Source organism: Stegostoma tigrinum, chromosome 9, assembly GCF_030684315.1.
Source record: "Stegostoma tigrinum isolate sSteTig4 chromosome 9, sSteTig4.hap1, whole genome shotgun sequence".
NCBI classification, from domain to species: Eukaryota; Metazoa; Chordata; class Chondrichthyes; order Orectolobiformes; family Stegostomatidae; genus Stegostoma; species Stegostoma tigrinum.
Window position 1 is genome coordinate 97,531,843 of NC_081362.1, and position 24,707 is coordinate 97,556,549.

Below are 24,707 nucleotides of genomic sequence, written 5' to 3' on the forward strand. Positions count from 1 at the left end.
AGAGGGACAGAGAGGGGTGTGAGGTGTCGTAGGGAGAGGGGCAAAGAGGGGTGGGAGGTGTGATAGAGAGAGGGACAGAGAGGGGTGTGAGGTGTGGTAGGGAGAGGGGCAGAAAGGGCTGGGAGGTGTGATAGAGAGGGGTGGGAGGTGTGGTAGGGAGAGGGGCAGAAAGGGCTGGGAGGTGTGATAGAGAGGGGCAGAGAGGGGTGGGAGGTGTGGTAGGGAGAGGGGCAGAAAGGGGTGGGAGGTGTGGTAGGGAGAGGGGCAGAGAGGGGTGGGAGGTGTGGTAGAGAGAGGGACAGAGAGGGGTGTGAGGTGTGGTAGGGAGAGGGGCAAAGAGGGGTGGGAGGTGTGATAGAGAGAGGGACAGAGAGGGGTGTGAGGTGTGGTAGGGAGAGGGGCAGAAAGGGCTGGGAGGTGTGATAGAGAGAGGGACAGAGAGGGGTGTGAGGTGTGGTAGGGAGAGGGGCAGAAAGGGCTGGGAGGTGTGATAGAGAGGGGTGGGAGGTGTGGTAGGGAGAGGGGCAGAAAGGGCTGGGAGGTGTGATAGAGAGGGGTGGGAGGTGTGGTAGGGAGAGGGGCAGAAAGGGGTGGGAGGTGTGGTAGGGAGAGGGGCAGAAAGGGGTGGGAGGTGTGATAGAGAGAGGGACAGAAAGGGGTGGGAGGTGTGATAGAGAGAGGGACAGAGAGGGGTGGGAGGTGTGGTGGAGAGAGGGGCAGAAAACTGCCTGGAAATCCACCAGTAAATTGGGGAGGGTTACAGGGTGATGTTCAGTGAGATATAACTGCCAGCGTTTAATTAACCCTGTGGTGGAGCCAGATCATCCACCTGGATCACAAACAGAAATTGCAGGAAAAGCTCAGCAGCTCTGGCAGCTGTGAAGAAACGAAATCAGAGTTAATGTTTCAGGCCCCGTGACCCCTCCTCATCAGCCCGGGTCTGCGTTACTGCACTGACAGTGCACTATACCTGAGGGTCAGGGGTGACAGTCAGTGGGCAGGCGGCAGAGGGTCAGTGGGGACTGGGTCGGTGGGGGAGGGTCAATAAGTGAGGGTCAGTGGGTGCTGGGTAAGTGGAGGAGGGGACAGTGGGTGAGGGTCAGTGGGGGCTAGGTAAGTGGGGGAGGGTCAGTAAGTGAGGGTCAGTGAGTGCTGGGTCGGGTCAGTGCGGGAGCATCAGTGGGTGAGGGTCAGTGGGGACTGGGCAGGTGGGGGAGGGTCAGTAAGTGAGGGTCAGTGGGTGCTGGGGACAGTGGGGGAGGGGGCAGTATGGAATTTCAGAAGGATTTACAATGCTCCATTTGCCTGGAAGTTTTCCATTCTCCAGTGACCACAGATTGTGGCCACAGTTTCTGCAGTGACTGTATCTCAAAATACTGGGACCGAGAGAGCAATGGCACCTACAGCTGCCCAGAATGTAGACATAACTTCTCCAGAAGACCTCAGCTGTCCAAAAATATCCGCCTGTGCCGGATCAGTGAAGCCTGGAAACAAGAGAGAAACCGGAGAAATCCTGGAGTGAGTCACGATCCCAGTCCTGGAATGAGTTGCGATCCCAGTCCTGGAATGAGTTGCGATCCTAGTCCTGGAGTGAGTCGTGATTGCTATTTGGATCTGGGGAGGTTTTGCCAGGTACACCACAGGGAGCTGAAACTGTACTGTCACACAGAGGGAGTCGCTTTGTGCAATTTGTGCAACCTGCAAGATCATCAAACACACCAGGTTGGGCAGCTGGAGGAGGAGACAGAGCGAGCACAGGTAATGAACACCTCAGCAAAGCAAAGACTTGTTCTTCTGCTGGGCCAGTCAGTCTCAGTAATTTAGTGAGAAAGAGTTTTAAAATAACTAACTACCAGATCATTAGAATTAACAATTTCCAATATTGGGAAGGTTTACTGGGTGAAGATCAGTAAGGTATCGGCCTTATTGCCACAGCTCAATTAACCTAAATCTACCATCTTAGAAGGGCAGGGACAGCAGATCCCTAGAAATGCCACCCCCTACAAAGTGAGTCAGAGGCCAGGCCAGGATCAGATCTGCTGTGATTGTGCAAATGGAGAACAGTGTTGAGCAGCTCAATGACCTACTCCTCCTGGTTATATTATTCAAGCCTCTCACCATCCTGACCTGGAAGTATATTTCTGTTCCTTCAGTGGTGCTGGATCAAATCTCAGAACTCCCCACCCCCACCCCGGGACATTGTGGCCTACCTACAGCACATGGACTGCAGTAGTTCCATAATGCAGCACCTTCTCAAGGGGCAACTAGGAATAGGGGAACAAATAGTGGGACAGCCATCAACACCCACATCCCATACACTAATATAAAACACCTACAAAAGTTACCATTAATTTTACTAGCTGGTGGTAATGGTGTGCATGCAGCTGAAATTGAAATCTGTCTCAGTAACTACATCATGAGCCTTTCCCAAAGGCAGCCTGTTGGGATCAAGCATGATTGCTTCCACCCTGCCATGGTCGGTCCTGAGGTGACAAAGCTAGATCCATACAACCAGTCACAAGTGGGGAAGAGGTGAATTGTTGGGGGTTTGTTTAGGATTTCATACCCTCCTCTGCTATTGGTTCTTGGCCTCCATTGGGTCTGTTAGAGAAACTCGAGATGTCTGGCATCATCTCAGATTCTTTTTTTGGGTGACCTTGGGCTAGGGGTATTCAGTGGTGGGATTGCATTTTTCAGGGTGGATTTCAGGATTTCCTTGAAATTGTGACCACGTGCCATGTCAGAACTTAGGGGACTGAGCTTGGTTTGGAAATCCTGAGCCAGGCTTGTAGCCACTGGGATTCATCCAATTCCACTGCTTGTTGGTAACCAATTCATTGCACCAACTTTGGGTCCTACCCTGAAACATCACTGTCTTCAGCTACAAAGAAACATTAGAAATCCCCAATATTAAAGCAGCTCCAACAGTTGACATCCTAAACCAGATTGACTCATTGACCCACTTTGAGTCACAGGGTCCTATGCGCAGAGACAAGCACTTAGGCCCAAACTGGCCCATGCCAACTAAAATGTCCATCCACGCTAATCCTATTTCCCTGCACTTGGCCTACATCCTTCTAAACCTTTCCTATTCATGTGCTTGTTCAAATGCCTTTTAAATGTTGTTAATGTACCCACCTCAACCACTTCCTCTGGCAGCTCATTCTATATGCGCACCAGCCTCTGTGTAAAATAGTTGCCCCTCAGGTTCCCATCTGTTCTTTCTCTTCTTACCTTAAACTGATGCTCTCTAGTCCTCGACACCCCAACCCTGGGAAAAAGACTGAGTGCATTCACCCTATCCATGCCTCTTATGATCAAACTCAAGATCAGGTGACCAAACTGAACTCAATACTCCAAGTGCAGCCTCACTAATGCCCTGTAAAACTGCATCGTAACTTCCCAACTTCTATACTCAGTGCCCTGACTGATGAAGGCCAGTGTGCCAAAAGCCTTCTTCACTGCCCTGACTACCAGGGACTCCACTTTCAGAGAACCGTGCACCTGAACTTCAAAGTCCCTTTGTTCCGCTACACTCCTTAAGGCCCCAATATTCACTGTGAAACTCCGACCTCGATTTGACTTTCCAAAATGTAACACCTCACACTTATCTATGTTAAACTCCATTTGCCATTTGTCGGCCCACTTCTCCGCTGATAAAGATCTCTGATAACCTTCCTCACTGTCCATGATACTTCCTATTTTAGTGTCATCTTATTAAGACTAGTGACTTGAAACTGGGCATACATGAGGTGCTGTCGGCCATCAACATCAGCAGAGCCCATGTATGTCTTGTACACAAAAAGTAGGACAAATCTAACCGGCCAATTACTGCCCCATCAGTCTCCCCTTGATCATCAGTAGAGTGATGGAAGATGTCAGTAACAGAGCTATCGAGCAGCACCTGCTCAGCAATAACCTGCTCAGTGACGCCCAGTTTGGGTTCCGCCAGGGCCACTCAGCTCCCGACCTCATTACAGCCTTGGCTCAAACATGGACAAAAGAGCTGAATTCCAGAGGGTGAGGTGAGAGTGACAGTCCTTGACATCAAGACTGCATTCGACCGAGTGTGGCATCAATGCAACCTGGGGAAAGAGGAACAATGGGAACAGGGAGAAACTTTCTGGTGGTTAAAGTCATTCCTGAAGCATAGGAAGATGGCTGTGGCTGGAGGTCAGTCATCTCAGCTCCGGAACATCTCTGCAGGATTTCCTCAGCATAGTGTCCTAAGCCTAACCATCTCCTTGACTGGTGTCGGAAGCAAGGGTATAAATTCTTGGATCACTGGGGTATGTTTTGGGGTAAGAATAAATTGTACAGGAGGGACGGTTTGCATCTTAATAATCGGGGGAGCAGCTTTCTGGCAGGCAGGTTTGCCACTGCAACACAGGTGTGTTTAAACTAAGTCATGGGGGGAGGGGCCAAGCTGGAAATTTAAGAAGGAAGTTAAAGGGAAAGTGAGAATAAGAGAGGTTAAGAAGGACAACAGAATCAACAGAGCAGAAAACTCAAGAAGGGATCATACAGTATGGCCAAGTGAAATAGGGATTGATAGGAAGGGTGAGGGGAGAAACAAATTAAAAATATTATATATGAATGCACGAAGCATAAGAAATAAGGTGGATGAGCTTGAGGCTCAGTTGGAAATTGGCAGGTACGATGTTGTGGGAATAACTGAGACGTGGCTTCAAGTGGACAGGGCCTGGGAAATGAATATTCAAGGCTATACGTGCTATCGAAAGGGCAGACTGACGGGCAGAGGGGGTGGGGTAGCCCTGTTGGTGAGGAATGATATTCAGTTCCTTGCAAGGGGGGACATAGAGTCAGGAGATGTAGAGTCAGTATGGTTAGAGCTGAGAAATTCTAAGGGTAGAAAGACCCTAATGGGAGTTGTCTACAGGCCCCCAAACAGTAGTCAGGAGGTAGGGTGTAAGTTGAATCAGGAGTTGAAATTGGCCTGTCACAAAGGTATCACTACAGTTGTTATGGGAGATTTCAACATGCGGGTAGACTGGGAGAATCAGGATGGTACTGGACCCCAAGAAAAGGAGTTTGTGGAGTGCCTCTGAGATGGATTCTTAGAACAGATTGTAATGCAGCCTACCAGGGACAAGGCAATTCTGGATCTGGTGTTGTGCAATGAACCAGATTTGATCAGGGACCTCAAAGTAAAGGAGCCATTAGGAGGTAGTGACCATAATATGATAAGTTTTAATCTGCAGTTTGAGAGAGAGAAGGGACAATCGGAAGTGTCAGTATTGCAGTTGAATAAAGGGAATTATGGAGCTATGAGGGAGGAGCTGGCCAAAGTTCAATGGCTCACTACTCTAGCAGGGATGGCAGTGGAACAGCAATGGCAGGTATTTCTGGATATAATGCAGAAGGTGCAGGATCAGTTCATATCAAAGAGGAAGAAAGATCCTAAGGGGAGGCGGGGGCGGCCATGGCTGACGAGGGAAGTTAAGGACTGTATAAAAATAAAAGCGAAGTATAACATAGAAAAGATGAGCAGGAAGCCAGAGGACTGGGAAGCTTTTAAAGAGCAACAGCGGATAACTAAAAAGGCAATACACAGAGAAAAAATGAGCTATGAAGGAAAACTGGCCAAAAATAGGTATGTGAAAAGAAAAAACTGGTTACGACTAAAATTGGGCCCTTGAAGTCAGAAATGGGTGAATTTATTATGGGGAACAAGGAAATGGCAGATGAGTTGAATAGGTACTTTGGATCTGCCTTCACTAGGGAAGACACAAGCAATCTCCCAGTTGCAGTAGTGGCTGAAGGACCGAGGGTAATGGACGAACTGAAGGGTATTTATATTAGGCAGGAAATGGTGTTGGTTAGACTGTTAGGTCTGAAGGCTGATAAGTCCCTGGGACATGATGGTCTGCATCCCAGGGTACTTAAGGAGGTGGCTGTAGAAATTGTGGACGCGTTGGTAATTATTTTCCAAGGTTCTATAGATTCAGGATCAGTTCCTGCGGATTGGAGGGTGGTAAATGTTGTGCCACTTTTCAAGAAAGGAGGGAGAGAGAAAACAGGAAATTATAGACCGGTTAGCCTGACGTCAGAGGTGGGAAAGATGCTGGAGTCAGTTATAAAAGATGAAATTACGACTCATTTGGATAGCAGTAACAGGATAGGTCAGAGTCAGCATGGATTTACGAAGGGGAAATCGTGCTTGACTAATCTTCTGGAATTTTTTGAGGATGTATCTATGAAGATGGATAAGGGAGAGCCAGTGGATGTAGTGTACCTGGACTTTCAGAAGGCCTTTGATAAAGTCCCGCATAGGAGATTGGTGAACAAAATTAGGGCACATGGTATTGGGGGCAAAATACTGCGTTGGATTGAAAATTGGCTGGCTGACAGGAAGCAAACAGTAGTGATAAACGGGTCCCTTTCGGAATGGCAGGCAGTGACCAGTAGGGTTCCACAAGGCTCGGTGCTGGGACCGCAGCTATTTACAATATACATTAATGATATAGACGAAGGCATTGGAAGTAATATTAGCAAATTTGCTGATGACACAAAATTGGGTGGCAGTGTGAAATGTGAGGAGGATGTTATGAGAATACAGGGTAACTTGGACAGGCTAGGTGAGTGGACAGATACAAGGCAGGTGCAGTTTAATGTGGATAAATGTGTGGTTATCCACTTTGGTGGCAAGAACAGGAAGGCAGATTACTATCTAAATGGAGTCAAGTTAGGTAAAGGGGAAGCACAATGAGATCTAGGTGTTCTTGTACATCAGTCAATGAAAGCAAGCATGCAGGTACAGCAGGCAGTGAAGAAAGCTAATGGCATGCTGGCCTTCATAACAAGGGGAATTGAGTATAGGAGCAAAGAGGTCCTTCTGCAGCTGTACAGGGCCCTGGTGAGACCGCACCTGGAGTATTGTGGGCAGTTTTGGTCTCTAAATTTGAGGAAGGACATTCTTGCTATTGAGGGAGTGCAGCGTAGGTTCACGGGGTCAATTCCCTGAATGGCGGGACTATCATATGTTGAAAGATTGGAGCGACTGGGCTTGTATACTCTTGAGTTTAGAAGGATGAGAGGGGATCTGATTGAGACGTATAAGATTATTAAGGGATTGGACACTGTGGAGGCAGGAAGCATGTTTCCGCTGATGGGTGAGTCCAGAACCAGAGGACACAGTTTAAAAATAAGGGGTAGGCCATTTAGAACAGAGTTGAGGAAAAACCTCTTCACCCAGAGAGTGGTGGATATATGGAATGCTCTACCCCAGAAGGCAGTGGAGGCCAACTCTCTGGATGCTTTCAAGAAAGAGATAGACAGAGCTCTTAAAAATAGTGGAATCAAGGGTTATAGGGATAAGGCAGGAACTGGATACTGATTGTGGATGATCAGCCATGATCATAATGAATGGTGGCGCTGGCTCGAAGGGCCGAATGGCCTACTCCAGCACCTGTTGTCTATTATCTATTGTCTCTTGTCATCTCTGATGGAATTGCTCAGGGTAGTGTCCTCGGCCCAACGATCTTCAGCTGCTTCATCAATGACCTTCCCTCCATCATAAGGTCAGAAGTGGGGATGTTCACTGATGATTACACAATGCTCAGCACCATTCGTGACTCCTCAGGTACTGAAGCAGTCCGAGTTCAAATGCAGCAAGATCTGGACAATATATAGGCTTGGCCTGACAAATAGCAAGTAACACTCACTTCACACAAATGTCAGGCTATGACCATCATCAATAAGAGAAAATCTAATTATTGGCATTCAATGGTGAATCATCACTGAATCCCCCACCATTAACATCCTGAAACCACAAGCGCAGGTCAGTGAGTAACTTACCTTCTGATTCCCCAATCCTGTCCACCATCCAGAAGTCAGGAGTGTGATGGAATACTCCCCACTTACCTGGAAAATGCAGCCTCAACAACACTCAAGAAGCTCAACACCATCCAGGACAAAGCATCTCACTTGACTGGCACCACATCCACAAACATCCCACTCCCTCCAAAACCGACACTCAGTAGCAGCAGTGTGTACTGTCTACAAGATGCACGGCAGAAATTCACCAAATATCCTCAGACAGCACTTTCCAAACCCACAACCACTTCCATCTAGAAGGATAAGAGCAGCACATACGTGGGAACACCACCCCCTGCAAGTTCCCCTCCAAGTCACTCACCATCCTGACTTGGAAATATATCGCCATTCCTTCACTGTCATTAGGTCAAAATCCTGGAATTCCCTCCCTCAGGGCATTGTGGGCCAACCCACAGCAGGAGGACTGCAGCAGTTCAAGAAGGAAGCGCAGCCCCACCTTCTCAGGGGAGCAACTAGGGACGGGCAATAAATGCAGGCCCAGCCAGCAATCTTGAAATTGTGTAAAAGATTTTTTAAAATGTCTCACAATAAATATAAAGCTCAGGTGTTTGAGACTGATTCTGTCTTACATTTTGTGTATGATTTAACAGGAGTTAATAATGAAGCGACAGGCATTGGTGGATTTACAGCATCAAGCAACAGTCGATGAGCTGTCAACCTGGAAGGATACAATTACCTTGCACCAGGTCAGGCACAAAAATGTGCACCTTCCGGGTCTGACTGACACACGTCTGCCTGTGTCTCTGTCTGTGTACCTGCCTGTTTCTGCGTGCCTGTCTGTATCTGTCATTTTCCAAAGAAGGGTCCAGGCCAGAAACGTCAGCCTTCCTGCTCCTGAGATGCTGCTCGTCCTGCTGTGTTCATCCAGGTCCACACCTTGTTATCTCAGATTCTCCAGCATCTGCAGTTCCCATTATCTCTGTATGTGTCTACCTATCTGTTTCTGCGTGTCTCTCTGTGTGTCTGTATGACTATGTGTCTCTCCATGTCTGTCTCTGTCAGTGTGACTAACTATCTCTGTGTTTCTGTGTGACTATCTGTCTCTCTCTCTCTCTCTTTCTCTCTCTCTCTCTGTCTCTCTCTGTGTGACGGTCTCTCTCTCTCTGTGTCTGTCTGTATGCGTATGACTATCTGTTACTGTGTGACTGTCCCTTTCTTTCTGTCTGTGTGACTATCTCTCTGCCTCTTTGTCTGTATTAACTCAGCCCCAGGACTCAGATAGATTGTAACCCAGCCCGAGAATGCAGTGCTTCGTCGCTCAGGCAAACCCTTCTCCATCAATCTCCCAACAGCCACTCTGTCAAAGCAGAGAGAAGAGGAACAGCAGGAGTCCATTCTACCCCTTGAGCCTGCTCTACCGTAGAATAGGATCATGACTGATCTGACATCCCTCACATCCACTTTCCTGCCTTTTCCCCATAAGCCTCGATTTCCTGACTGATCCAGAATCTGTCTATCTCAGCGTTACATTGATACGAGATGCTGCCCCCACAGCTCTCTGTGGCAAGGAGTTCTAAAGATCACAACCCTCTGAGAGCAGAAGTTCTTCCTCATCTTATCACCGCAGCCTCACGGTGCCAGGGACCCGGGTTCGATTCCAGCCTCGGGCAACTGTCTGTGTGGAGTGTGCACATTCTCCCCATGTCTGTGTGGGTTTCCTCTGGGTGCTCCGGTTTCCTCCCACAGTCTAAAGATGCGCAGGTTAGGTGGATTGGCCATGCTAAATTGTCCGTAGTGTTCAGGGGTGTGTGGGTTATAAGGGGATGGGTCTGGGTGGGATGCTGCAAGGGGCGGTGTGGACTTGTTGGGCCGACGGGCCTGTTCCCACATTGTGGGGAATCTAATCTAATCTAATCTTAGTCTCAAATGGGTGCCCCTTTATTCTGAGACTATGCCCCTCTGGTCCTAGACTCTCCCATGAGGGGAAACATCCTGTCACTCCTGACCCTGTCAAACCCCTTCAGAATCCTTTATGTTTCAATGAGATCACCCTTCATATTTCTAAACTCCATTGAGTACAGTCCCAACCTGTTTAATCTTCACTCATACCATGGAACATCCTAGTGAACTTTTTCTGAACTGCCCCCAGTGAAAGAATATAATTCCTTCAATAAAGAATCAAAAACTGCCCACAGTGTGCCAGATGTGGTCTCATCAGCAGATTGTACAGTTGCAGTAAGGCTTCCCTACACTTATAACCCATCCCTTGAAATAAGGGCCAACATTCCATTAGCCTTCCTGATTACCTGCTGCTCCTGTGTGCTAGCTTTCTGTGTTTCACGCACAAGTTCACCCAAGTTCCTTTGTGTTGCAGCTTTCTGTAGCTTTTCTCCATTTAAATACTATTCCAAAATTCCGTTTTCCAACTGTGTGCCCACTTACTTGACACACCAATATCTCTCTGTAAACTGTATCCCTCTTGGAACACATCTTTCTGCCTATTTTTGTGGTGTCTGCAAATGTGACTACAGTACATTCACTTCCTTCCACCCAGTTGCTAACATAACTTGTAAACAGTTGTGGTCCCCGCGCTGATCCCTGTGGAACCCAGGACCAAGTTGCTCAAGGATCATCAACCTGAAACAGAACCCCTTATCCCCACTCACTGTTTCTTGCCCATTAGACAATTCCCTACATTCCACATCAATATCCTTATCTCCAACACCATGGGCTCTTATTTTATAATTTAACCTTTTGGGAGGTGCATAGAAACATAAAAAATAGGTGCAGTAGGAGGCCATTCGGCCCTTCAAGCCTGCCCCACCGTTCAATACGATCATGGCTGATCATACAATCTCAGTATCCCACTCCCACCCTGTTCCCATGCCCCGTGGCCCCTTTAGCCACAAGGGTCATGTCCAGCTCTGTTTTGAATGTATCTAATGAACTGGCCCCAGCAGCTTCCTGTGGGAGAGAATTTCACAGGTTCACTACTCTGAGTGAAGAAATTCTTCCTTATCTCGGTCCTGAATGCCTTACCCCTTATTCTTAGACTGTGCCCCCTAGTTCTGGACATCCCCAGCATCCAACCTGTCCAGTGCCATCGGGATTTTATGTGCTTCTATGTGACCCCCGCCACCCCCCACCCCCAACCCCGAAACCCGGCCCCCCCACCGTTCCTCTTATCAAACACCTTGTGGAAGTCCATATGCAACACATTTCCTGGTTCCCTTTTTCCACTCTGGTTGAGACTTCCTTGAAAAACTTTAATTTTTTAAAGATTTGTTCATGGGATAAGGGCGTCGCTGGCCAGGCAGCATTTATTGCTCGTTCCTAACTGCACAGAGAGCAGTTTAAGAGTCAGCCACATTGCTGTGTGTCTGGAGTCACATGTAGGCCATGCTGGGTAAGGATGGCAGTTTCCTTCCCGACAGGATATTAGTGAACCAGTTGGGTTTTTCCAAAGATCAGCAATGGTTTCATGATCATGGCAGGATTTGAACTGAGGTCCCCCAATCACTTGGATGTCTGGATTAATAGTCCAGCGATAACACCACTAAGTTAAGGTCAGACACAGTTGCACTAGCCACATTCTTCATTGATTAGATTATGATTTCCCAAATGTTCTGCTGTTACTTGCTTCATAATTGATTCCAGTACTTTTCCAGAAATAGATGTGAGGCTAATCAGCCTGTAGTTACATGTGTTTACCCTTTTCGAATAGGGCTGTCCCAGTTTTACAATCCTTCCTCACAATTCAGTTAATGTCCTGTTTAACCAGCAATGCTCCCCCACCTCCTGTCCTTTTTGTCTATCCTTCCAAAATATTGAATATTCAGGCATACAAAACTTTCCTGCAATGCCTTTCTGATCGCCACAATATCACACCTGTTTACAGCCACCTGCACGGCTAATCTTCCATTCGACTGCAAATGTTCCACACTTTAAGACTGATGTCTTGTATTTTTAACATTTTCAAACTTGTTTACATGAGTTTGAACTGTGGCTTGAATCTTCCACCTGTCACTTCCCTTATTTCCCATTCCATCTTCTGTTTTTTGCCCTTATTCCTCTCTCTCCTGCCATCCTGTTTAGGTTCCCATCACCCTGCCATTTCAGTTTAACGCCTTGCCAAGCACGTGACAAATCCCTCTCACCCTGCCCTCAGTCCCCCTCACCATGCCATCAGTCACCCTTACCCTGGCATCAGTCCCCCTCACCCTGGCATCAGTCCCCCTAACCCTGCCATCAATCACCCTCACCCTGCCATCAGGCCCCCTCACCCAGCCATCAGTCCCCCTCACCCTGCCATCAGTCACCCACGCCCTGCCATCAGTCGCCCTCACCCTGCCATCAGTCCCCCTCACCCTGCCATCAGTCACCCTCACCCTGGCATCAGTCCCCTCACCCTGAAATCAGTCACCCTCACACTGCCATCAGTCCCCCTCACCCTGCCATCAGTCCCCCTCACCCTGGCATCAGACCCCTCACCCTGGCATCAGGCCCCCTCACTCTGACATCAGTCCCCCTCACCCTGCCATCAGTCTCCCTCACCGTGCCATCAGTCCCCCTCACCCTGCCATCAGGCCCCCTTACCCGGCCATCAGGCCCCCTCACCCTGCCATCAGTCACCCTCACCCTGGCATCAGGCCCCCTCACCCTGCCATCAGTCACCCTCACCCTGGCATCAGTCCCCCTCACCCTGGTATCAGTCCCCCTCACCCTGCCATCAGTCACTGTCACCCTGCCATCAGTCCCCCTCACTATGGTATCAGTCCCCCTCACCCTGCCATCAGTCCCCCTCACTATGGTATCAGTCCCCCTCACACTGGCCTCAGTCCTGGTCCTGCCCACGTGTAATCCATGCAGTTTGTACTGGTTTCACCTCCCCCAGAACCATCCCAATGCCCCAGGAATCTGAAAGCATTGCCATCAAACCATCCCTTTAACTGCCTGTTCGATCGATAGCTCCTGCTGTTTACACTCTGACTAACACGTGGCAATGAGCTACTTTTCAGCTTGCTTCGTAACTCCCTGTATTCAGTTTTCAGGATCTCATCCCTTTTTTCCTATGTCATTGTTACCAACATGTACAATGACCACCGGCTGTTCACCCTCCCCCTCCAGGATGTTCTGTAGCTGCTCCGAAACATCACAAAGGCAGCATCCCATCCTGCTCACCCATGTCATCTCCTACATACTCACCCCATCCTCCCTGTCCAGTCACATAGAGAAGCCAGACTGTGGGGGAGGGAGAGGGGAGGAAACATGGACAGAGGAGTGAAGTGATGGCATGAGGGAGACAAGGTTGTCAGGGAGGGGAGAGTGTGGGGTGGGGAGGCTGTGCAGGTGGGAGAGTATGAGAGAGGGGAGAGTGTGGTGAGTAAGGTGGAGGGGGGGTCAGCATGGGGCGAGTGAGGGGGAGGGAAGAGAGTGGGCAAGGGAGCAGTGTGGGCGAGGGAAAATCCGGGGAAGGGACAGTGTCGGGGAGGGAGAATGGTGGAGAGGTGTGAGTGTGGGGGAGGGGTGAGTATGGGGGAGGTGTGAGTGTGGGGATGGGATTTGTGTGGGGGAGGGGAGAGTGTGAGGATGGTGTGAGTGTGGGGGAGGGGTGAGTATGGGGGAGGTGTGAGTGTGGGGGAGGGGTGAGTATGGGGGAGGTGTGAGTGTGGGGATGGGATTTGTGTGGGGGAGGGGAGAGTGTGAGGATGGTGTGAGCGTGGGGGAGGGGTGAGTGTGGGGATGGGAATTGTGTGCAGGAGGGGAGAGTGCAGTGGAGGGGAAATTGCAGGGAGGGGTGAGAGTTTGTCGGAGGGGAAGAGTGTGTGAGTGGGGGGCATGTGCAGGAGTAGAGATTGGTTGCGGTGGGAGAGTATGGGGCAGGGAGAGAGTTTAGGGAAAAGTGGAGGTGGAGAGAATGTAGTGGAGGTGAGAGTAAGTGAGGGAAGGATTGTGGGGAAGGGGAGAGTGTGGGGAAGGGGAGAGTGTTGGGATGGGGCGAGGGAGGTGGGAGTGTGGAAGGGGTGTCTGTGCAGGAGTGGGGAGTGTGGTGCGAGTGTGGGTGAGCGAAGAGTATTGGGGGTGTGGAATGGAGGGGAGAGTGTGGGGTGGGATGAGTGTGAGGGAGGGGAGAGTGAGGGAAGAGTGACAGTGAGGAGAGAGTGTAGGGGGTGTGAGCAGGAAGGGAGAGTGTGGAGGAAATGTGTGGGGAGTGAGGTGGAGGGGAGAGTGAGAGAGTGTGCCTGGGAGTATGGGTCGGGGGAGACTGTGGGGGTTGTGAGGAGAGTTGGAGAGTGTGGGGAGAATTGGTGGGGTATGTGGGGGTGGGGAGTGTGTGGCATTGTGAGAGGAAGGGGAGAATGTGGGTGGAGTGAGGGTGAGGTTGGGAGTGTGAGGGATGTGAGGAGTAAGGGAGAGTGTGGGGACAGTGGCTGGGGAGTGTGTGGGCAGGGAGAGTGTATGGGGAGTTTGAGGAAGGGGAGAGTGTGGGAGCAGTTAGGGAGAGGAGGAGTATGGGTGGAGTTAGGGAGTATGAGGGGGAGGGGAGAGTGTGGGTGGAGTTACGGAGAGAGGGAGTGTGAGAGGGAGGGGAGAGAATGGGTGGAGTTAGGGAGAGAGGGAGTGTGAGGGGAGAGTGTGGGTGGAGTGAGGGAGAGGGGGAGGGGAGAGTGTGGGTGGAGTTTGGGAGGGGGGAGAGTGAGGGTGAGGGGAGAGTGTGTGGGTGCTGGGGGTGGGAGGAGTGTGAGGGGGAGCGGAGAGTGTGGGTGGAGTTAGGGAGAGGAGGAGAGTGAGAGGGAGGGGAGAGTGTGGGTGGAGTTAGGGAGAGGAGGAGAGAGAGGGGGAGCGGAGAGTGTGGGTGGAGTTAGGGAGAGGAGGAGAGTGAGAGGGAGCGGAGAGTGTGGGTGGAGTTAGGGAGAGGTGAGAGTGAGGGGGAGGGGAGAGTGTGGGTGGAGTTAGGGAGAGGAGGAGTGCGATGGGGAGGGGAGAGTGTGTGTGGAGTTAAGATACTTTGCTGTCTCTCTCTCCTCAGGGCTGGCTGCAACAAATACGTCAGGAGATCGATGAGCAATTTGAAAAGCTGTTGCCGTTAGTGAGGAAAACCCAGGAGGAGCTCCGGGTTTTCCTGCAGCGTTCTGAGAATGAGTACTTCCACCAGGCTGAATCATTTCGGAAACATCTCGAGGACAAGCTTCTCCACCTGAGACGTGAGCAGCATGATCTGCAGACACTACTGCAGGAGCACAGACCCATCCCATTCCTGCAGGTAACAGAGACCCATCCCATTCCTGCAGGTAACACAGACCCATCCCACTCTCGCAGGTAACGCAAACCCATCCATTCCCGCAGGTAACGCAGACCCATCCCATTCCCGCAGGTAACACAGACCCATCCCACTCTCGCAGGTAACGCAGACCCATCCCACTCTCGCAGGTAACGCAAACCCATCCCATTCTCGCAGGTAACGCAGACCCATCCCATTCCCGCAGGTAACGCAAACCCATCCATTCCCGCAGGTAACACAGACCCATCCCACTCTCGCAGGTAACACAGACCCATCCCACTCTCGCAGGTAACGCAAACCCATCCCATTCTCGCAGGTAACGCAGACCCATCCCATTCCCGCAGGTAACACAGACCCATCCCATTCTCGCAGGTAACACAGACCCATCCCACTCTCGCAGGCAACGCAGACCCATCCCACTCTCGCAGGTAACGCAGACCCATCCCATTCCCGCAGGTAACGCAAACCCATCCATTCCCGCAAGTAACACAGACCCATCCCACTCTCGCAGGTAACGCAGACCCATCCCACTCTCACAGGTAACGCAAACCCATCCCATTCTCGCAGGTAACGCAGACCCATCCCATTCCCGCAGGTAACACAGACCCATCCCATTCTCGCAGGTAACACAGACCCATCCCACTCTCGCAGGCAACGCAGACCCATCCCACTCTCGCAGGTAACGCAAACCCATCCCATTCTCGCAGGTAACGCAGACCCATCCCATTCTCGCAGGTAACGCTGACCCATCCCATTCTCGCAGGTAACACAGACCCATCCCATTCCTGCAGGTAACACAGACCCATCCCACTCTCGCAGGCAACGCAGACCCATCCCACTCTCGCAGGTAACGCAAACCCATCCCATTCTCGCAGGTAACGCAGACCCATCCCATTCTCGCAGGTAATGCTGACCTATCCCATTCGTGCAGGTAACACAGACCCATCCCATTCTCGCAGGTAACACAGACCCATCCCGTTCCTGCAGGTAACACAGACCCATCCCACTCTCGCAGGTAACACACCCATCCCACTCTCGCAGGTAACGCAGACCCATCCCATTCCTGCAGGTAACGCAGACCCATCCCATTCCTGCAGGTAACACAGACCCATCCCACTCTCGCAGGTAACGCAGACCCATCCCATTTCTACAGGTAACGCAGACCCATCCCATTCCCGCAGGTAACACAGATCCATCCCATTCTTGCAGGTAACACAGACCCATCCCATTCCTGTAGGTAACGCAAACCCATCCATTCCCGCAGGTAACACAGACCCATCCCATTCCTGCAGGTAACACAGACCCATCCCACTCTCGCAGGTAACACACCCATCCCACTCTCGCAGGTAACGCAGACCCATCCCATTCCTGCAGGTAACGCAGACCCATCCCATTCCTGCAGGTAACACAGACCCATCCCATTCCTGTAGGTAACACAGACCCATCCCATTCTCGCAGGTAACACAGACCCATCCCATTCTCGCAGGTAACACAGACCCATCCCATTCCCACAGGAAACACGGACCCATCCCATTCCTGCAAGTAACACAGGTCCTCCTCCCTGTCTCTCTCATCTCCTACACACACTTCACTCACACTGTGAGATGATCTTAGGGCTTGGATCGGTACCTGGAGGTATGATGTTATTGCTATTACTGAAACTTGGTTGTGGGAAGGGCATGATTGGCAACTAGTTGCCCCAGGACATCGATGCTTCAGGCGGGATAGAGAGGGAGCTAAAAGGGGTGGAGGAGTTGCAGTAACGGTCAAAGACGATATCACAGCTGGACTGAAGGAGGGCCCCATGGAGGACTCAAGCAGTGAGGCAACATGGGTAGAACTCAGAAATAGGAAGGATGCAGTAACAATGCTGGGGCTGCACTACAGGCCTCCCAACAGCGAGCGTGAGATAGAGGTACAAATATGTAAACAGATAATGGAAAGGTGTAGGAGAAACAGGGTGGTGGTGATGGGAGATTTTAATTTTCCCAACATTGACTGGGATTCACTCAGTGTTAGGGGTCAAGACGGAGCAGAATTTGTAAGGTGTGTCGAGGAGGGTTTTCTAGAGCAGTATGTATGTAGTCCAACTCGGGAAAGGGCCATACTGGACCTGGTGCTGGGGAATGAACCTGGCCAGGTGGTTGAAATTACATTAGGGGACTACTTTGGAAATAGCGACCACAATTCCGTAAGTTTTACAACACTCATGGACAAGGATAGGAGTGGTCCGAAAGGAAGAGTTCTAAACTGGGGGAAGGCCAACTATACCAAGATTCGGCAGGATCTGAGGAATGTAGATTGGGAGAAACTGTTTGAAGGTAAATCCACATTTGATATGTGGGAGGCTTTTAAGGAGAGGTTGATTAGCGTACAGGAGAGACATGTTCCTGTGAAAATGAGGAATAGAAAAGGCAAGATTAGGGAGCCATGGATGACAGGTGAAATTGTGAGACTAGCCAAGAGGAAAAAGGAAGCATACATGAGGTCTAGGCGACTGAAGACAGACGAAGCTTTGCAAGAATATTGGGAATGTAGAGCGAATCTGAAAAAAGGGATTAAGAGGGCTAAGAGAGGACATGAGATATTGCTGGCAAACATGGTTAAGCAAAATCCCAAAGCCTTTTATTCATATATAAAGAGCAAGAGGGTAACTAGAGAAAGGATTGGCCCACTTAAGGACAAAGAAGGAAAGTTATGCGCTGAGTAAGAGAAAATGGGTGACATTCTTAACCAGTACTTTGTATCGGTATTCACCAAGGAGAGGGACATGACGGATGTTGAGGTTAGGGATAGATGTTTGCTTAGCCTAGGTCAAGTTGACATAAGGAAGGAGGAAGTGTTGGGTATCCTAAAAGACATTAAGGTCAACAAGTCCCCAGGTCCAGATGTGATCTATCCCAAGTTACTGAAGGAAGCAAGAGAGGAAATAGCCGGGGCCCTAACAGATATCTTTGCAGTGTCCTTAGACACGGCTGAGGTCCCAGAGGACTGGAGTCTTGCTAATGTTGTCCCCTTGTTTAAAAAGGGCAGCAAGGATAATCCAGGTAATTGTCGACCGGTAAGCCTGACATCAGTGGTAGGGAAGCTACTGGAGAAGATACTGAGGGATAGAATCTATTCCCATTTGGAAGAAAATGGGCTTATCAGTGATAGGCAACATGGTTTTGTACAGGGAAGGTCATGTCTTACCAACTTAATAGAATTCTTTGAGGACGTGACAAAGTTGATTGATGAGGGAAAGGCTGTAGATGTCATATACATGGACTTCAGTAAGGCGTTTGATAAGGTTCCCCATAGCAGGCTGTTGGAGAAAGTGAAGTCACATGGGGTCCAGGGTGTGCTAGCTAGATGGATAAAAAACTGGCTGGGCAACAGGAGACAGAGGGTAGTAGTAGAAGGGAGTTTCTCAATTTGGAGACCTGTGACCAGTGGTGGTCCACAGGGATCTGTGCTGGGACCACTGTTGTTTGTGATATACGTAAATGATCTGGAGGAAGGTGTAGGTGGTCTGATCAGCAAGTTTGCTGATGACACTAAGATCGGTGGAGTAGCAGATAGTGAGGGGAACTGTCAGAGAATGCAGCAGAATATAGATAGACTGGAGAGTTGGGCAGATAAATGGCAGATGGAGTTCAATCCAGGCAAATGCGAGGTGATGCATTTTGGAAGATCAAATTCAAGGGCGAACTATACAGTAAATGGAAAAGTCCTAGGGAAAATTGATGAACAGAGAGATCTGGGTGTTCAGGTCCATGGTTCCCTGAAGGTGACAACGCAGGTCAATAGGGTGGTCAAAAAGGCATTTGGCATGCTTTCCTTCATTGGGCGGGGTATTGAGTACAAGAGTTGGCAGGTCATGTTGCAGTTGTATAGGACTTTGGCTCAGCCACATTTGGAGTACTGTGTACAGTTCTGGTTGCCACTTTACCAAAAGGATGTGGATGCTTTGGAGAGGGTGCAGAGGAGGTTCACAGGGTGTTGCCTGGTATGGAGGGTGCTAGCTTTGAAGAGAGGTTGAGTAGATTAGGATTATTTTCATTAGAAAGACAGAGATTGAGAGGGAACCTGATTGAGGTCTACAAAATCATGAGGGGTATAGACAGGGTGGATAGCAAAAAGCTTTTTCCCAGAGTGGGGGACTCAATTACTAGGGGTCATGAGTTCAAAGTGAGAGGAGGAAAGTTTAAGGGAGATATGTGTGGAAAGTTCTTTACACAGAGGGTGGTGGGCGCCTGGAACGCGTTGCCAGCGGAGGTGGTAGACGCAGACACATTAGCGTCTTTTTAAGATATATTTGGACAGGTATATGGATGGGCAGGGGGCAAATGGACACAGACCGTTAGAAAATAGATGACAGGTTAGACAGAGGATCTTGATCGGCGCAGGCTTGCAGGGCCGAAGGGTCTGTTCCTGTGCTGTAGGTTTCTTTGTTTCACGCACCCTACCCCCACTTTTCCATCTCCTGCACACACTTCACTCACTCACCCTACCCCCCCTTTCCATCTCCTGCACACACTTCACTCACTCACCCTACCCCCCCTTTCCATCTCCTGCACACTCTTCACTCACTCACCCTACTCTCCCTTTCCATCTCCTGCACACACTTCACTCACTCACCCTACCCCCCCCTTTCCATCTCCTGCACACTCTTCACTCACTCACCCTACCCCCCCCTTTTCCACCTCCAGCCAGAAACCAGTGGTCTCGGGCTGTTCGTAAGATGCTCAGGAGAAGGCTGCATTGAGTCATTGACCCTGTTCAGGATCTGTTTGAAAAATGAAAGTATGGCTTTTTTTACAGCACCTTTGATAGTTTTTGGATGCTTCCAAAGCACTTTATAGACAAGGAACACTTTTCAAGTTCAGTTGGTGTCATAGTGCCAGGCACTTATACACAGCAAGATCCCAACAGATGGTCTCATTCAAACAGATCAAACTCTTCCAAGGTGTGACAGGGTGTCCAGGGAAAGTTTCCTCTCTCTGACGAAGGACAGTGCCAGGCTTGTTCCATCTCTCCCTCCTCAGCTCATCCTCATTGTCAGTGATCTGTCCCAGTGAGGAACAGTCACATCGGATCAAGGTCTATTGTCAAGGGATCAGCAGAGATCGCCATTCACTAATGCATAGGCCATTGCTGCATACCGATTCCTGGGTCTGCTCCACCATTGGCTCCCTTGGCCACTAGTTGAGGAAATCCCTGCCTGACTCTCTCTGCCTCACTTTCCTCATTTAAGATGCTCCTCAAAACCTATCTATCTGAGTTATTAACCCATCTGATCTTGTACTCCATGTGACTCGGTGTCAGACTGTGTCATATCCCTCTTGGGCAGCACCTTGGGATCTTCCATCATGTTAAAGGTGCGATGTAAATGTACATTATTGTACATTGTTGATGTTGGGTTTTTTTCTTGTGGCAATCTGAAGACATTGCTGTTTGTGTTCCATTTAGGGATTTTGACACCAGGTGGGACCTGATACCAGTCATTCTGACAATGGAATGATGGCTGCCCACCATACCTACCATCACCACTGGGTTGTACTCCACACGGTGCACTTTCTGGTAAACATGTTGTAATGTAGGGCAGTTCCACAGTAGAGTCATATCAGACTGGAACCATTAACTCTGTGTCGCTCTCCACAGCTACTGCCAGACCTGCTGAGTTTCTCCAGCATCCTCACTATTTATTAGCAAAGCTCATTCTAACAGTGTGGCCTAACCTGACATGGCATGGGGACTGAGTGATACTCTTTGAGTGAAGAACTTGCATTGCAGACTGTTTGCTGCTGGCAGTTTACATGCATTGTCCTCAGGCAGTGCATACATGAAATGAACTGCTTCTGCCTTCCTGCCTGTGCTGTATGTCCGGCTCTGTACAGTGGATGAGTTGAGAGTACAGGCTTCACAGTCACATGGCTATCGCTGTCCTGACACTGCCTGACTGTATCAACATGAGCCAGTGTCATATCATTGAACTGCATTTTACTCAAGATCACGTGCTGTGGTATATGTCTGCAACTATCAATTCAATCTTGTTGCGAGTTGTTTAAAGCACAGGTGAAGGCCATTCAGTCCCAAAAATGCATGCTGGGACCTCGGAGAATAGTCAATGAGTCCTGGTCTCCTGTCCCCTGTGAGTTTATAACAGGAAGTGTTGCTTTGTGCTTGTGACCTTGAGTAATTTTCATCATCTTTTGTGGATTGATAGTGACACCATCCCTCTGCAGTCAATTGCTAAACTTATAAGCAAAGTGGCACCTTCGGTGATCAGCAGTTGCCCAATCAGAGCATCTCCTTGAGAGCTCTGTCCCAGAAAGTGGTGCTGAGCAGAAAGAGAAGATGCTGGCTTTTCTGCAAGAACACAGTCCTGCAGAACCCACTCAATCAGACATCATTGTGTTTCAGCCGAGCTCAGTGTTTAATCACACAAACACCTTGTGTTTACTCATTAGGGATCAGAAACATTGAAGAAGAGTCCAGACAGTCCCTTGGAACTAGCCAACCAGCCAGAAGTCCCAAAGCACCTGAGTCAACTTAGCACAGCAACAAAAGTGTTGTCAGATTTGCTCAAGGATCAACTTGAGGCCTTCACTCAGCTTAACATTCCGACCAGAGAATTCCCAGGTCAGTGCTATCCTGGTTCGGTGCAGTCTCTTCGGGAAATAATGCTCCATCACCAGACCATACCAGGAGAGTATTTTGTGCAGTTCTGGTCCGCCTGACTGAGGAAGGGTAGACTTGCTGCAGGGGGAGTGCAGGAGAGGTTCACTTGACTGATCCCTGAGATGGTGGGACTGTCACTTGAGGAAAGGTTGAAGAGACTTTGTCTGTAATCTCCAGAGTTTAGAAGAATGTGAGGTGATCTCATAGAAATGTATAAAACTCTTAAAAGGGCCAGACAGGTTCAATGGTGGGAGGATGTTTGCCTGGCATAGGGAATGACCAGGGGACATAATCAGAGGCTGGTGAATCTTTGGCATTCACTCTTCCAGAGGAAGAGCTGTGCCAGCTCAGTTATTGAATAATTTCAAGCCAGAGATCAATAAATTTCTATTTATTTATGAATCCCAGGAAGATAGTGTTAAAGTCGATCATCAGCCATGGCCTAGAATGGTGGAAGAGGATTGAGGGGCTGAATGGCCTACCTCTATGTTCTGTAGCCTGAACTGAATTATACAATGTCATTCTGCACTTTTACGTGTGCCTTATAATAAATATATATTATGTAGCTTAGCATGAAGTAAGATGGTCATTTTTTGTGCTTTTGACTGGTCCAGCATCTGCAGTTCCTGCTATTTCCGAATCATTTTTCAGGATTGCAGGTTTTGTTAGGTGACAAAGACAGCTGCCCAGTGAATGCCCAGTCCTAACCAATTCAATGAGAGTGTTCTGTGGAATAAGTGCAGAGCACTAACTATTGTGTATGTACTCTGGTGACTCTCTCCACGCTAACAGAGTGTTTCTATTTTTCAGGTCAGAGTGACAGCCAGGTTCACGCTTCAGGGAACCAGCCAACCGCACACAGCATTTCTACAGCAGTTAGCAACGCTCCTTCTGGCTCTCCCCAAGGTGGTTGATATGGTTACCTCTGCAACCAGTATTCAATTTCACTTCCTGTTTCCACATATCAGCAATTCCCTTCTGCATTGAAACAGTGGATTTAGCTTCACAGAGCTGCGCAGCAGATCCGGTTATGGCCCTTTGACATTTGCTAATCAATTTCCTGATCACACACACAGCTGATGTACTAAATTTTAACTGTTACAGAGTCATAGACTTATACAGCATGCAAACAGACCCTTCGGTCCAACCAGTCCATGCCAACCATAACCCCAAATTAAACTACTTCGACCTGCCTGCACTTGGCCCAATATCCCTCCAAACATTTCTTAGTCATGTACTTATCCAAATGTCTTTGGAACATTGTAACTATGCCCCTATCCATCACTTCCTCTGGTAGTGCATACCACACATGAACCATTCTCTGTGTAAAGAAGTTGCCACTCATGTCCATTTTAAATCTGTCTCTGCTCACTCTAAAAATATGTCTGCTAGCTTGCAACTCCCTTTGGGTAAAAGACATTTACTATTCACCTTCTCTATGCTCCTCATGATTTTATGCTCCTGTGGAGAAATCCCAGCCTTTCCAGTCTGTTTTTATAACTCAAACCCTCCATTGCTGGTAACAAACACCCTGGTAAATGTTTCTGAGCCCTCTTCAATTTAATAATATCTTTCCTATAACAGGGCAACCAGGACTACGCACAGTACTCTAGAAGAGGCCTCACCAACGTCCTGTACAACCTCAACACGATGTCTGAACTCCTTTCCTAGCGTGGAAACAGACTCTTCAACCCAATTCATCCACGCTGACCATGTTTCCTAAATTGAACCTGTCCCATTTGTCTGCATTTGGGCACACCCTACAACATTTTCTATTCATGTACCTGTCCAATCTCTTTTAGATGTAACTGTACTCACCTCTGTCAATTCTGCTGGCAGCTCATTCCATAAACACATCACCCTCTGAGTAAAAAGGTTGCCCCTTAGGTCGCTTTAAATCGTTCCCCTCTCACCATAAACCTATGCCCTCTAGTTTTGGACTTTCCAATCCCAGGGAAAGATTTAGTTACTTATCTCTGCCCCACGTGATTTTATAAACCACTCAGGCTCCTACATGCCTGGGATTAAAAAAGTTCGAGCCTATCCTTACAACTTAAATCCTCCGGTCCGGGTAACATTGGGTAAATTTTTTTTACATCCTTACAGAATGATTTCAAAAAAGAAAGTGCTACCTCACTACTGATCCTCCGACAGTGCGGCGGTCCATCAGCGCTGACCCTCCGACAGTGCGGCGCTCCCTCAGCACTGACCCTCCGACAGTGTCACACTCCCTCAGCACTGACCCTCCGACAGCGCGGCACTCCCTCAGCACTAACCCTCCGACAGTGTCACACTCCCTCAGCACTGACCCTCCGACAGTGCCCGCTCCCTCAGCACTGACCCTGTGACAGTGCGGCACTCCCTTAGCACTGACCCTCTGACAGTGTGACGCTTCCTCAGCACTGACCATCCGACAGTGCGGCGCTCCCTCAGCACTGACCCTACGACAGTGCGGCGCTCCCTCAGCACTGACCCTCTGACAGTGCGGCGCTCCCTCATACTGACCCTCCGACAGTGCGGCACTCCCTCAGCACTGACCCTCCGACAGTGCGGCACTCCCTCAGCACTGACCCTCCGACAGTGCGGCGCTCCCTCAGCACTGACCCTCCGCCAGTGCGGTGCTCACTCAGGACTGACCCTCCGACAGTGCGGCGCTCCCTCAGCACTGACCCTCCGACAGTGTCACACTCCCTCAGCACTGACTCTCCGACAGTGCCCACTCCCTCAGCACTGACCCTCCGACAGTGCAGTGCTCACTCAGGACTGACCCTCCGACAGTGCGGCGTTCCCTCAGCACTGACCCTCCGACAATGTCACACTCCCTCAGCACTGACCCTCCGACAGTGCCCACTCCCTCAGTACTGACCCTCCGACAGTGCCCGCTCCCTCAGCACTGACCCTCCGACAGTGCGGTGCTCACTCAGGACTGACCCTCCGACAGTGCGGCGCTCCCTCAGCACTGACC

General features: G+C 49.6%; 1 protein-coding gene across 1 annotated transcript in view; it reads left to right on the forward strand.

The window, feature by feature from the left end:
- The first annotated feature begins 1,269 nt into the window (after window positions 1-1,269).
- Window positions 1,270-24,707, forward strand: part of LOC125455211 (tripartite motif-containing protein 16-like protein) — a 31,295-nt gene continuing 7,857 nt past the window's right edge. The window contains exons 1-5 of the mRNA XM_059648863.1: window positions 1,270-1,758; window positions 8,448-8,543; window positions 14,828-15,061; window positions 21,532-21,703; window positions 22,553-22,651. Of these exons, the coding sequence (XP_059504846.1) occupies window positions 1,270-1,758; window positions 8,448-8,543; window positions 14,828-15,061; window positions 21,532-21,703; window positions 22,553-22,651 (1,090 nt within the window). The remainder of the gene's footprint in view (window positions 1,759-8,447; window positions 8,544-14,827; window positions 15,062-21,531; window positions 21,704-22,552; window positions 22,652-24,707) is intronic.